Below are 15,245 nucleotides of genomic sequence, written 5' to 3'. Positions count from 1 at the left end.
GATATTGTTTAGTATATTATGAGTGTTAAAATTTATAATTTAATTATTTTTGGGTAAATATGTGAGTTTTTATAATTTTGAAGGGTAAATATGTTATTATGAACTTTTGAGGGGGACATGCGTAATATTGAAGTTTTTGAGGAGGATACATGAAATTCCCCCTAATAAAAAATGTATTAACGTCCCCATGTGTCACATGCTCAACGCAACGTGTTGTTTGTGATTAATTATATACATGTTTCTTAATTGTACAAGTTTATAATATTAGAGTCTTATATATCTAAAACATTAAATATTTATACATCTATAATTATATACTTTAAACTTCAATGCGCTAGTTGTTTGTACATTATTTTTTTATTTTTTTTTGCTTAAACTTGAAATTCTCGATTAGTATACTATCTAATGTTTATAGAACTTGCATTATTCGGTGATTATCCTAGTTGTGAAATTCAGATCTTCATTATATGTCAATTTAATGTCAACTTGCTATCTATCAGATCTTCATTATATGTCAATTTAATGTCAACTTGCTATCTATCAGATCTTCATTATATGAATTATCATTTTGTTTGACATTAATATATTATCTAGTCATTTTGACATCCATACATTTCCTATAGTAATATCACTGTATCATACATAATTTGCTATAAATAACTACAATAGCACCCCATAAGCGTCAAAAGTTAAAATTAGTTCATCACTACCTTGTACCCTCAGCTTCCAAAGAACACCTAGTTAGGAAAGAATATCTTGCTTTCCATAACCTAAGCAAAACTTTCAAACCAATAATTACCTTCCTTGACCTCCCTGGCCAACTCTTTAAGACATCGCACACAGAAAAGAATAAACATGTACAAATATTATACTCCTAAATGTATATCTCTCACTAGTAATATGCACTAGAAGATTTGTGCATATGAGTATCCTGGCAAAGAATGGATCGCACCTCCACGATCTTGCGAGGTGGCTGGAGATCGCTTTCTTGAAGCGAGTTGCCGAGCAGCTCTTGCATTTTGGAGGCAAATGTGTCATCCAAGCACTGAATTTTTGAGTGAATCCATTTCAGATGCAACATTAACAGTGATATGAAGAATAATTTTATATTAAAATAAGTAACATATGAATAAAAAATAAGCAAGGATTAGAGGTGCATGTGCTTACATTGACCGTAACCTTAGCTGCCTTAAACCAGGCCCTGTTTTCTTTCCGGTGTTCAAGAAAACTAAGGATATCCTGCAATAGCAAGTAATTACAATATCTATTAATAATTCAGGTAAAATATGATTAAATGCACAAGCCATATCATTTCTTTAGTGTCCATTTTGAAGTTTAGACCACATCTGACGGGATTTTGCATGAAACTGAAACTAGTTGCACACCAGCCTATTTCATCCTGGTGGATTGCGCACTGTTTTTTTTTTTTTTTTTTGGGTTGGCATCTCAGTATAGGTACAGATGGTAAGAGTGAGGCTATGGTACTAAGCATAGTGTGATTTGCCATACTATGAATCAATAGCTCCTTTTTCAAAGTCAAAATAATCAATTTGAACTGTTTTAGCATGATCTTCATACAAAATGTACTTGTAGATCAAATTTTACATTTTTACAACCTTTTTTCACTATTTTTTTACTATTTTTTTGGGTAAATTTCTCTAGAGGTCACTATACTTTGTCCTTTATCACAAATTGGTGGTCATTCAAGTTTAATTTGTCCCTTTGTAGTCACTAAACTTTTCATTTGTCCCAATTAAGGCCCTCTATAACCTTTCCCTTCAAAATTCAAAAAATTAACAAAATACGCTCATCCCGTCCAAAATACAAACTTATAATGCTCTTATAATGCTCATTCCGTCCAATTTTAATATTCCGTCCAAAATACTAACATAAAAGTTATATTTTATTATTTGTTTGGATATAAAAGTTACAGGGTGACTTGATTGAGACAAATTAAAAATTCAGTGGCTATAGAAGGACAAATCAAACTTGAGTGACCAATTCGTGACAAAGGACAAAGTTTAGTGACCTCCGGCGAAATTTGCCCTGCTTTTTAGACAGGTAGAAAATCACTTGATCTAATAATTTTAGACCATTCAAAAGTATTGATTTTCTACCTATCTAAAAATATAGTAAAATAATTCTAAAAATGTAAAAATTTGATCTACATATACATCTTCATACGAAGAAAATGTTGCAGTTCGGATTGACTATTTGAACTTTCAAAATGAAGATATTGATCCATAGTACGGACCAATCCGTGCTATGAATAGTACCTGGCCCAATCCTCAATCAGATAGTAATATTCGGGTCTAGAAATTACCTGGCCCATTCGCTCCCAGAAACCACGACAGACAGAAATGAAGAGCTGTGTCTCAAAAACCTTGTTAAGTTGGTTTATCGTCTCTTTCAGCTGCTCCATCAATGGCTGCATGCGGCTTTTAATGTCGGACTCCATTCCCATCTCTTTCGAATCTTTCATTATCTTCTTTAATTTTGTCGTGCCTTGTAAGCGAGTCTGTAATAAAAAAAAGTGACGAACTTATGTTATTATGGTCTAGGATGACTTAATGTAAATGAGAAAAATCCAAAAAAAATATGAAAGCGGCAAATCTAACTTAATATTATAAGTGCTGCCAGTGCACTGTATTTATGAGGAATAGTAAGGTACAGCAGAGTTCCCTTTTTCCTTTTTTTTGGTTAATTAAAATTTACATGTTTAATTTGGGTCTAGCACTCGAGCTACATCTAAAATGACACAAAAATAGAATATAGAAACCATAGTTTCGGCTAACCAGTCAAAATTGAAATCCTTGATCCAGAATAGGCTATCTATTTCATGAACATATGTTTCACCTTAAATAGTAAATTAAACAGGATGTTAAAAGCTAATATGAGCGTAAATTATTCATTTTTCAACCTCTTGATTATATATAAAATGAACTCCAAAAAATACAATTGGCTTGTCAAGTAAACGGATCAGATATTATCCGATTTTGTCCGGACCCGAATCCGGAAAATTACTTAAATTATCCGATCAGTATCTGCATCCGAAAAATTATAACGGATAAGGATACAGTAAGATTTTTAACTATCCATATCCGACTGTTTTAATAATATGATATATGTTTTGTAACCAACAAACTTATTATGAAAAATATTAGATCTAATTTATGAATGAATAATTATATTTAGATGTTATTCTTTACTAGAATATACATTAGTAATTTATCTTTAATTATCTTAATTATATTCATATCCAATCCATATCCGTCCGATATCCGATCTGTATTCGTAGCGTTTAATATCCAATCCGTATCCGTATCCGTATCCGTATCCGAAAAATTATAACGGATAAGGATACAGTTTGACCACTACCCCATCCGTATCCGACCATTTACACCCCTAGATCAAGATCACCCTTTGAATTTTCCATTTGAATCTGATCCAACAATTTTTGAGGTTAAATTTATTATATAAATTGAGAACTTACGTTTTCTGCCAATTTTTCTACAACAGCATTGGTGTAGTTCCTGAACTTTGATCTTAGAATAACAGCAGCCTCGCTGAGCCTCTCTCCGGCAGCTGCGCCGCCGGCCCCACCTTGTAAACAAGATTCCCAGGATCTAAGATGACCCTCAATCCTCGGCAGGACAACATCTAGAAGTCTTTTCATAGAGTTCAAGAGAACTCCAAGCTGTATTTTAAGTGAAAGAATGGTGTTATGTTTAAGTAAATGGAGTGCACAAATGGTTGAAGAATTAACAGATTTAACTAACCTCCTCTGGGATAGCATATGGGACAGTGGGTTTGCGCTTCGTGAGCTTCTGAACGTACTTCAGGCCAAATTTCTTGGGGGTCAAGCTTTCTTTCAGTGGGGCCAAGACATCAGCATATTGCTTTTCTAGTGCATTGACTATGGCCTTCTCCACATCTGCTATTGCCTTTAAATTAAAAAAAAAAAATTTGAAAAAACTGTGCTCGTAAATACTTATTAAATGAAACTCTTTAGGCAGTGCAATTTGATAGAGTACAATGTTTGAACTGTGGGCTTAGTGCAGTGGCACGAGCCCTCATCCCTCTTCAGGGAGAAACGGGTTTAATTCTCAAGAATAGAATCTAAAAGATAGATGCTGGGATGTACCGGAACCCTTTAAGCAAAAAAAAAATATATAAATAAAAAAAGAACTGCAGGATTAGTGCAGTGGCACGAGCCCTCGTCTCTCTTTGGGGAGAGACAGGTTCAATTCTCGAAAATAACATCTAAAAGATGCTAGGGTGTATCAGGACCCTTTAAGCACAAAAAAAAATAAAAATAAAAATAAAATAAAGAAAATAAAAAAATAAGAATAATGTTTCTGAACATACATTTTCAAGCACGATAGTGTATTCCGGCCAGCGGCTGATAATGACCTCATACTCATTCAACGTGTCAGTAAGACGGTCAAACATGTTATCAACAAATGGAGTAGTCATGTGTTGGGTCCTGACGCCAGACCATTTAACCTGATTAAGTAAATTAGTATTAGCACAAACCCACATGAGGCATATGATACAAACACGTGTTCTCAAAAAAGAAGTATTTCAAACTAGATGCCGGTGCACCACTTAACAGAACGAAGTAGCAAATTTCTTTTCTAGGCATATAGTAATTTCACATTCAAACTTTTATTAAAAAAAAAAAAAATTACCTCATCCAGCCTGCAAGCCTCCACCAGCACTCTTCTTTTGTCTTCAATCCACAGAATGATGTATAGATGGAACAATTCTTTAGCATCTACTGTCTTCTCAGAACTGCAAGGGCAGTAAGGAAACGAATTGAGCACGAAACCAGGTTCAGATCATAACTAACAAATGGTGAGTCCCCAGCGCAGCAGCAAAACATGTACAGTAATTATTGGTCTGATCGGAGGACTGTTATTTGATGAGATTCTAACAAGGATATTATTGTCATTATATTTAAGTGTTATAAAAAAAATGAGTAACTTATTGTATTAGCTTAATGATATAGCCCTCAATTATTGAATGGTCAAAATATATTTCATAATTTTCTTTAAAAGGTGGTATACTGGGGAGCAAATCTCATAAATAAATACAAATTCCACCCATCATGGGTTGCTAAGGTTGAGAAGATTGACTTAAGGAAGCAATCAAGCTTCTAAAAACCAATTAACAGCGGGGTCTCTTTTAACAGTTCTATTGATTTAAACACATTTTAAACTCCATAAAGGTGTGGGTCTTTAGAAGATTTTAATGGTTAAACGATTTAAAAGCATTTTTCTAAAGGCTTGTTGTAGTATTCAACAAATACTTTACAAATAGAAATAAAGACAGGAAGTATGAAGAAATATATACCGGATGTTCCAGCTGGTAAGATCCTTTTGGAAGTCGGCAGTAGCAATGACAAGATCAGCAACAGGTGGCGATGGGCTAGATGGAGGACATTTAACAAGGAATGCTCTCAATCTGTTGCCTAGCTCCGCACAATATATGTTTGCGGCTAAATGCGGTAAGTCAACAAAGCTGCATCCAACAAAATAGAATGCTGGTAGTGAATAATACAAACAAAATATGGTAACTTCAAAAGTTTTATTAGAGCTTTTAGTTAACAAACCTTGGGAGAATATGCTGATTATGAATCTCAATGTCAGTGAAGATTTCATCCCTTGTGTTGTTGCAAAGGGAGATAACTTTCCTATATGCCGATGTGAAAGTTACCACATCCACCACGCTTACATCAGCATGGCCGTTTATGAACTCATCGGTTTCAAGAAGGTGCCGCCTCATTCGTTTTCTAGCAGCAGTCTGGAAATAACAGCACAGTTTTATCTGAGCCTCTTGGGAAAGAATGTCATGGAGAAGAGTGTAAAGTTTCACGGCAGGACCCAGGGACGGTGCTGGAACTCCACTTGGAGACCTGAAAACTTCTTCCATCCCAGACAAAACCGACTCATCCAGTGATTTGTAGTTCTCGAAAACCAGTGCTAGAAGTTGCTCGGCTTGTTCCTCTATTTCTGCAAGTATCCGATTCTAATCCAAAAAAAAAAAAGATCAGAAAGGTCTACGAACCTTTTGTTTTATGAAAAATCAAAACAAATATTGTTGTGATAAAAAAAGAATGTATCTGGAATTGAAAAGCACACACTTTACTTAGGCAATCCATTGAAATAAAAAGACACATTCAGAAATATAATAGCATCTACATCAGTAAATTAAGAAGAAATTTAAAAAAGTTGTCAAGCGCTAAATAAAAATTAAGTTAATTTGAATTTCTAAACCTCTATTCTCATGCAATTAGCTTTTAATTTCTTTTAGTGACCACGTCAACAGTGATTAATATGGAAGAGAGGACGAGAGCCAACAGACAGTTAGAAAGCCACTTCTTTAAAAGATAACTTCCTAATTTAGAAATTAGGTTGCATCCCAAAAAATTACAATAGAAATGCCACCTGTGCTTAGAGAAATAAAAAAGAAAACCCAATGCAGATGCTCTAAAGGTTATCAAAAAATGGGGAAAAAAAACTTGGAGGTCGTACCTCTTGGTGGCTTAGATTGTTGTTACTTCGGCTCTTCATCACTACCGGCAACAGCATATCATGGACCAATGACAGGCAGTCGGCAGTTGGAGTTGCCACATCCATAACATAGGTTAGATATCTTAGCTTGGCATACTCGTCAGAAACCCCGTAATACGACGCAAACTCTGCCAATAGCCACTTCCATGTACCATGCAACACTAAGTTTCTTTGCTCAAACTTGAGCGACTTCATGGCAACTTCAAGGGTTATATCATAAGCTACAGTTTCAGCAATAGAACCACACTACACAGAGAAGAAAAACAGATAAACAAGTCTAGCAGAAGCAAAATGCAACTGAAAAGAGAACAAAGAAAGATTTGCATTATTTAAAGCAGTTTCTACTGCTCTGTACCTTAAGTGGATTGTTCTCATCAGTAGTAGTTGCATAGGTCATATAAAGTTGGACCCGGCCTACGAGCTCACGCTGGGGTCCAAAATACATTGGCCACCACCGTACCTTGTCAGTCTGTATATATTTTAAAAAATAAAGAAGAAAGTGTTCAAAACAAGGCACCGAATGAAGTTAATTCAAATTTTTACACAGAAATTAGCACAACTTTATTTTGTCCTTCTGTTTCTGTTTTGGTTGCAAATTAAGTTATCCCAAATGTCATGGATCTGAATTTTTCTTCAAAAGCCCATTGGACTAGACTCTCCTGTGGGGACACTAATAGAATGTAACTAATGCAAAATACAACATGCATGGTCACATAAGTCCCGTGAACCTTCACAAAAGTGTTAAATATGAGCACCAATATTTTTAAGAGTATTAAAAATAGTAAAATCTCTTATGTCATCAATGCAGAATAGAGAAGTTTAAGGTACAAATTCCCAACCCAATCAACAGCAACAGAGGTTATTTATGCCAAAAATGTTTTTGATAATTCATTCATGCCAAACCCAAACTTATTGCTTAGAAGGGCCCCTAAAAAATGTTTTGCAAATTCCATGAGGGACAGTAATGCACTGAAGCAGTATGCATAGTATCATATTAAAACAATACCAGTGCAATATACAGCCCAGTATTTGAATCGAAAGCATAAATTTTTCAGGGGCATCGAGGATAGTAATATATCTTATGATTTCAATAATAAATATGAAAAAATAACACAACATAAATTTGGTACCAGATCTTCAGTTATGCTAGCTACTTGTGCGACCACCCTGCCACAGCAATTTCCTTTAGAATCATAAACATCCATGATTAAATCATCTCCCAAGCTATCAGGAAAGCTGAAAAAGGAAGATAGGCAACCAAAAGACATTCAATAACTGTTTTCAATAAGAAATTGAGCCACATATCAAAAAACCAAAAACAAAAACAAAAAACCATTTCCCTGTAAGACCCTAGAAATTTACTTGCTCCAGACTTCAAGAGTTGAGATAACCTAAAATAATTGCCAAAAGTCTTCCCTTTCTTAATGATGTTTGCTAGGAAATCAATACAAATTATGAAGGCAGCTTATTCAAACAATCCCTCCCCCTCTTTATTTTGTTAATACTGTCTTTTATGTGGTCGGGAGAGATACAGAGAAATCGGAAATGGATACATTTTAGAAAATAAAAAATTATGCCTTTATTCTTCTTACGAGTCTCAAGAAGCCCTATTTTATTTTTCCACAAGTGAAAGTATAAGGCCTAGTAACAAACAGACTATGATCAAACATGTCATAAGAATGACCAAGTTCATCACCCAAGAACAATTGGCAATGTTATGTATTTATTTATTTATTTCAGAATTTGATTATCGATCTTTCATACTTCTAATATTAATGTATTATTTTGAGTCAGGTTATACAAAGAGTTCAATGCCTTTGACCTGTGGGTCCTTGCCAATAGCCCAGGCATTGCAGGTGGAGCATTGAATCCAACCATAGGTAATCTTTTTAAATAAAAATCAACAATATGCATCTTGCGTATTATTTTCAGAAGAAAAAAAATGTCATGTGCAACTAGGCTATTTTATTATTTAGGTCAGCAGCTTCCAAGTTCCAATTATATTAGCATAAAATTTTTTCATGTAATAAATTTTATTCTCTGTTATAGACTAAATGAAGTTTCAAATGCTTGAATTGTTATACAATTTTCCTTTCGTTCTTTTCAAGAAAAGGGACTCGCAAAAGGAGCATGCTTTTTACTAACAAATCTCAAAATGGCCTCATATTCATTTTCACCATAAGAAAAAGGACATCTTTCGTGCATTAATAAACAGAGGGAGAGCTATATCCAGAATAAAAATATGGTTATAATTAAAAAAAAATGTAAGTAAAGAGATTTAGAACTAACAAGACATGAGATTCACCGGATCCTGGCTGCATTGGTACCAACTCATCATCAGGCATGCTTTTCAGCCTCAGCTGACATGTGTACGTTTCTACTACACAACAGAACACATTTTATTTGTCAAGAAAAGGTAAGTGTGTATTTAAATCAGTTGTTTTTCCTTAGTCAAATTACATTCAACATATTGCATTTTTGCAAAAAAGAACCCAAGACTTGAATTCGTATTCTATGGGTTAACTCAAATTTTGAGTTTAGATCATGACATCCGATTTAAATTTGCACTAATATTAAAGGGCCCCCCCCCGTACATTGCAGGCATGGCCAGATTGGCCCATATTCTAATCGGACAGTACGGATCTAAACTCAAAATTTGAGTTAACTCGGGGGATCCAGACCGCCCAAGACTTCTCATACTTACAATTGACAGGTTAGTATTTTAGTAATTGCAGCTAATAGCTAATCACAAAGTAAAGATGCAAGTCATGAAAAAAGTAATCAAATTGCCCCTAAGAAAGAGGGAAGTTCAACCAACTACCTTTCAAATATAGCAAATATAGAATTAAATTGGTTGTTTGCTTTATTACAATTCAGTTTTTGGCTTGCTTACCACAAATAGAAAGAGCTCACTAGATATACAGTTAGCATTGCCAACCAATATGCAGATAAATGCTCTCTTTGTTGAAGTTCAACATCTCAGTGTTACTTGCCAAATACTTAGTAGGGTTCAGGGGTCATATGCCTCGTGTCTTTCATGCCTCAATCGCACCTCACATCCGTATCTCCATTTTTAAAGTCCAAACAGTTGATCCGAACCGCTCATGATATCCATATCACAATGTGCTCGCCTGCTCGGAGACCAAAATTTATATATATATATATATATATATATAGAGAGAGAGAGAGAGAGATGGGCTATGGTGCATTGCAATGCATAGGCCATGGTGTGCATTGGACCATAAATCACCGATTCAAAGTTCAAATGACCGATCCAAACCGTTCATCTTGTTCTCCATATTAATATGTGCTTGGAGACCAAATTTTATATTTTTTGGAATTTTTTTACTATTTATTAAGCCACTTTGAAAATCGCTGATCCAACGGTGACTGTTTGGAACAGTAAAATCAGAAGCCACCGTTGGATCAATGATTTTCAAAGTGGCTTAATAAATAGTAAAAAAATTCCAAAAAATATAAAATTTGGTCTCCAAGCACATATTAATATGGAGAACAAGATGAACGGTTTGGATCGGTCATTTGGACCTTGAATCGGTGATTTATGGTCCAATGCACACCATGGCCTATGCATTGCAATGCACCATAGCCCATCTCTCTCTCTCTCTCTCTCTCTCTCTCTCTCTCTCTATATATATATATATATATATATATATATATTCCTATCATTCTATCATTTAGATAGGTACAAAATCACTTTGGATGGTCCATCTTCTGAAAAACAGTGATTTTGTACCTATCTAAAAGAAAGAAAGAATTCCAAAAAATATAAAATTTCATCTCCGAGCACATTTAATATGGATATCATGTTGAGCAGTTTGGATCGACTGTTTGGACTTTGAAAAAGGAGATAAGGATGTGAGGCACGATTCAGGCATGAAAGACACGAGGCATTTGAACCCTGCTCTACTTAAAGATAGTCTTAAATGCACTTTGTATTAGATACCTTGTACAGAATCAATTGCTGAACTGCTCCTCAGTGTGGTGGCACTGATCTTAAGTAGACTTGATACCTCCTTGATGTATTTAGCCCCAGCATGGACATATGCTATGCTATGCTTCGTAAAGGAGCTGCTAGTGGGTACCTGGGGCAGGACACGGACCCGTCTGAACGATTCCCAGCCCGAAGAGAGAGAGGACTGCGCATTATATAAACGATACTTGATAGACTCGAGACGAGGAGTGGCAATAGCAGAGAGATTTGCACACCCTGTTGGCATGTCAAGTGACATCCTCACCCGTCGAACTGTCGCACAAAGACGAAACATTACTATTGTCTGGTTTTAAACTAAGGATTTTACAGATTGACTCCCATAATTTTCACAATTGTGAGCCAGGAATGAAATAAACCGGACATTAAGTTTAAACGTAGGTTTACAAGTTTTGTATTAAAAATTATGATGTGATGTGATTGAGCTAAAATTATGAAGTCATCAACAATTCAGTAACACCTTCCACAATTAAACCAAAAAAAGTAGGGCGCAGTAGAAAATCATAGAAAAGTTGACATAGTGTACATGTTGTGAAAGGGAGAAAAACAGAAATAAACAAGTGCAAGCAAATTTGTTTCATAAATTTAATTCATACCTTGAACCTTCAACCTGCCAACAGCTTTTTTAGGTTTTGAGACAGCCCCTTCATTGACAAGCTCTGAAGAGTTTTTGGCCAGAAGCTCCTCTTCAGGCTGTAATAAAATGTTCTTTAACCTGTTTCAAAAATAAGATCTCACAATAAATGATACAAATCATGAGAAATTAAGACGGGTCAAGATATCTCGAACATGAAAAAGAAGGAAGAATTTCAAGTATACCCTTTAAAAACTTCGAAATTACGTATTTCCCCTTATAATATTCGTTATATCTCATATGTATCCCTTCTAAATTTCAAAAATTCATAATTTTACCCAATTTATCATCTTTTCTATTAAAACACGCTAAGAAACATGTTCAGTCTTCTAATTAGCCGATTTGTAAGGCCAAAAGGGTTTGTTTCTCTACTTGTGAAGCATACACAATGGCATTTAGGTATATGCTTGTGTGTGCATCACGGGTAGGTAGGGAATTGAACCATTTTGCCCTCACAAACTGACCAATTAGAAGACGAAACATTTATCTGACAACACAAGCTGCATATTTTTTATTTTTTTAATTTAAAAGGTAACATGGGAACTTTATAAATTTAAAAGTAGTTTTAATAAAAAGAAGGCCATAAAATTGGGTAAGGATAAATATGACATTATGAATTATAGAAAGGGGAAATACAGAATTCCGAGTTTTTTTAATTGTATACGTGAAATCCCCCAAGTAAAAAAAAAATTAAATCCGGAGAGATCATGTTATAATTAAATATCATTAAGAAATAACTTTGTGGATGATTGGTATCAGTACTCCACCTCCTAGTCATGGCACCAATTTTACAGACCATACAGCTAAGGCTGATAAAAACTCGATTTACTCTAAGCAACTTTACTTCAATTAAGTAAAAAACATTTAAGCCTCCAAATTTACGATCGTTGCATGATGCACTTCAGAAAGGTAATTTCACCTTAATTAACCTCAGTTGAGCCCATTTTCCCTGAATTTCTGAAATGCAACTTTTTTTATCTCAAGTTGAGGCTAAAGGAAGAACAACCAGCTTCTAATTTTATTTCATAGGAATAAAGATCTCAAACCCTAACCAACCAAACCTCGGCCTCAACATTAAAATCAAACTAGCCTCAAAACATACCCTTCTGTAGTATCTGCTGATTGCTCATAGTATTATACTGTTATGAACTGCCCAGATCAATCTAATGACAGTCACTGATATACAACTTCCATCAACAACAAGGGCAAAACAACTTACCCAAAAGCATTACGCAACAAGAGGCACTCATTTTGAAGAAATATGGGTGCTTCCATGCACCCCTTTGCCCATGAATTAAGACAGAGCCTGAAACAAGCCTCATATGCAAATATTGAATACCAGGGGCCTTGCACACTGCAACAAATTTCAGATAAAAGATTGTTTATATAAAAAGCAAAGAAGGCTCAAAACTTAGGTTAATATAGGCACCCAATAAGTTAACCAAACAAATACAGTTGATATCATCCTTTCAATAATTATGGAATAAATAAGCAAAGGACTACACTTATAAAAAAAAACACTAAAAGATTTTGCTCGCCCAGATCTGCCACCCAAGTACCAAACCTTACTTGTTGGAAGGCGAGTGTGAGATGACTTTAGTTTGGTGAATCTATTACCTGATTATATAAAAAAACATTGTTTAACCATCAACTCTAAGTTGTTCAGGTATCAAACCTTAAATTGTTTCAGTATGGACAATAGATCTATAAAAAAAACTTCAACTATTCCAACCAAACTTGTCTAAAATGTCGACTGTCTTGGACAATCAGTGCAAAAAATTGCCTGAGTACATGTGAAGAGTGACAATTGCAACACCATGATTTTATGTGGTACTGACAGTGGAATAACGCAAGGATTGAATGACAGTGGCTACAGAAGATCCTGGGGAACCCTAGGCGAAACAAACCCTGTGTAATGGTCGCCAACCCTCAAATTAAAAGTCTCCAAATGACAGTACCTTGCGTGGTAGGTCGGAGTTCGAGCGTGGACAGAACCAGAGAATTTGCTAACTCCAGCTTCATTTGACATCCTAAATGAGATAAGAAACAACAGTCAATTTTAGGAATCCAAATTTAGCATAAGTGCAGTTAACAGCGATTGAAGGTGAAAAGATACAGACCTTGCATTCTGACTCGGTACATCAGGTTCCTTTGTGGCATGCAAAGGTGTCTTTGTGACATGCGAAGGTGTCTCCCTTGGACCCAAACCCACATTTCTTGGATCAGCAGGCTGGGACATCTGATCAGTCTCATGCCTGATATCAGAATCAGTATCTTCTGTGTAATCATGTATTGGAGGTGCACTTGGCGCATCAGAAGTACCCTGGGTGAATATATATGAATATGCAAATTCATCATAGATGTCATATAATGAAGGTTCCTTTGTGAACAGTATACAGTATCATACTGTATTCTCACATAACACCAAAACAGCACCCATTTTTAACAAGACGTTAACAGATGGAGAAGTATCATACTGTCATATAATGAAGGTTCCTTTTTAAGTTCTACGCTTGGATAAAAAAATTGGCACCGGCTCAAAATGAAAAGGTGAGGGGCTATTGCAAAGATCCGAAGAATGCTGGAACTTGCAATTTCCAAAGACAAGACACCCTGATTCCTATAAGGTGCTACATTGGGCATCAAGATTTAAAAAAATGCAATTTAACTTCTGATTAAACCAATTACACAGTTTTTGACCCCCTGGCCTTAAAATTTTCTAAAGACATCTCGCCGTTAAATTGTAATTATACAGCAATTTAAAAAAATTAAATTGTTAAGTGATTCCAGGCCAATAAATGCCTTTAGACATTTTCTATAAGCTTGTTGGGTGTAATTTACAATAATTTAGAAAATAGCCTACAACAAACATCAGATAAAGGGTTTGGGATCACTAACCCAACAATGTAATGTAAAAAAATACCTTTTCAGCAGGCAGTTTAACTGATCTCCCAGCCTTCACACCAAATTCCGCAGTACTAGAAGCAACACTTGGTGCGTAACTGCTATCGTATGGCCCACTTCTGACACCAGCCCTACCGTTCGCCCTAACAGGTTGCCTTGAGAATTCAGAGCTCCCGCCCGAATCCGATTCCTCTTCTTGCTCATGTACGTAATTGTCGACCCGATCAGGCTTAGTAGATTGCGGCTTCTGTGAGAACATGGTATCTCTAGATGAACTCATTTCCGTGTAGCCATCACTGGAATAGTATGCATAGCGCGAGGCTGCATGTGGGGCCCGCCTGTTCATAATGTCTTCGTGTGGGGACGAGTCGGCCGAGTAGCGGGATGGATAGATTTCAGGTTCTGTGTCAGAGGACTCGTCCATATCTGACCCGGATGCAGAGGAGTCTCTGCGGAGAGTATGGGAGACGGGAATCGAAGTTCGAGGCAGGTGGCCACTGCGAAACTTCTCCAGAGGCGGCACGCTGAGTACTGTACCAGTGCCAGTACGGCGAAGTGGGTCCATCCTTCGATGGGTGGCAGCGGAAGCCTGATTCTGCATTGCAGAATTTATCAGACAAAATGAGCCTTTAGAGAAAAAAAAATAAACTAAAAATAAAATGAAAATATCAAATATAGGGAGGAGAGGAGAGAGAGAGTTCTTACCTCGCGAATCCATTTAAGAGAGTGTGGATCTAACCCTTCGGTAAACATATTTACTTAGAAGAAAATCGATCATAAACACCTCCGATCTTGTACTTTGATAACTGAACTACAAATTTGAACATTAACAAAAAAATGAGACGATCTGCAGCATATTAAAAAGAATTGCAAATGTAACTACGAAATGCAGCTTGCAAGTGGGTATTTGCTTGCCAAAAATAGAAATTGTAAATTGCTGAGTTCGGCCTTTTGAACGTAAATTCAACCGGTTGGTTTACTTGGTTTTCTCAAACGGGACATTCAAACTATCTTTGCAATTACTGACAGCTCCCGAAGTACTGTGAAGTGCCAAAAAATTTCAAAAGGAAAAAAAGACAAAAATAGAGAAATCGAAATCGCCAACTTACAACTTACAAATAAG

The 15,245-nt window shown here is 35.8% G+C and overlaps 1 protein-coding gene across 1 annotated transcript; it reads right to left on the bottom strand.

The window, feature by feature from the left end:
* Nucleotides 1–538: 538 nt before the first annotated feature.
* Nucleotides 539–14,979, bottom strand: LOC144553114 (pesticidal crystal cry8Ba protein). Its single transcript, XM_078301208.1, has 20 exons — nucleotides 14,828–14,979; nucleotides 14,142–14,717; nucleotides 13,339–13,541; nucleotides 13,177–13,248; nucleotides 12,438–12,572; nucleotides 11,181–11,299; nucleotides 10,540–10,839; nucleotides 8,865–8,952; nucleotides 7,706–7,811; nucleotides 6,931–7,044; nucleotides 6,537–6,821; nucleotides 5,615–6,030; nucleotides 5,356–5,523; nucleotides 4,692–4,794; nucleotides 4,369–4,506; nucleotides 3,780–3,944; nucleotides 3,494–3,697; nucleotides 2,324–2,518; nucleotides 1,168–1,239; nucleotides 539–1,045 (listed from the first exon to the last, which is right to left on the bottom strand). The coding sequence occupies exons 1-20, from the start codon at nucleotides 14,873–14,875 to the stop codon at nucleotides 893–895; spliced, it is 3,660 nt and encodes a 1,219-aa protein (XP_078157334.1). The 5' UTR covers nucleotides 14,876–14,979; the 3' UTR covers nucleotides 539–892.
* Between the last annotated feature and the right edge of the window lie 266 nt (nucleotides 14,980–15,245).

Source organism: Carex rostrata, chromosome 4 (genome assembly GCF_964058835.1).
Source record: "Carex rostrata chromosome 4, lpCarRost1.2, whole genome shotgun sequence".
Lineage (NCBI taxonomy): Eukaryota > Viridiplantae > Streptophyta > Magnoliopsida > Poales > Cyperaceae > Carex > Carex rostrata.
Note: the sequence above shows the minus strand (reverse complement) of the source record. Positions and strands in the feature narration are given on the sequence as shown.

What these genes read in the sequence shown, in the direction of transcription:
- LOC144553114 (XM_078301208.1), bottom strand. Translation starts at nt 14,875, where the DNA reads ATGTTTACCGAAGGGTTAGATCCACACTCTCTTAAATGGATTCGCGAG. An exon ending in TTAAACTGCCTGCTGAAAAG is followed by an intron (nt 13,542 to 14,141) that starts GTATTTTTTTAC and finishes ATATTCACCCAG; the next exon opens with GGTACTTCTGATGCGCCAAG. An exon ending in TGGCAGGTTGAAGGTTCAAG is followed by an intron (nt 10,840 to 11,180) that starts GTATGAATTAAA and finishes TTTGTGCGACAG; the next exon opens with TTCGACGGGTGAGGATGTCA.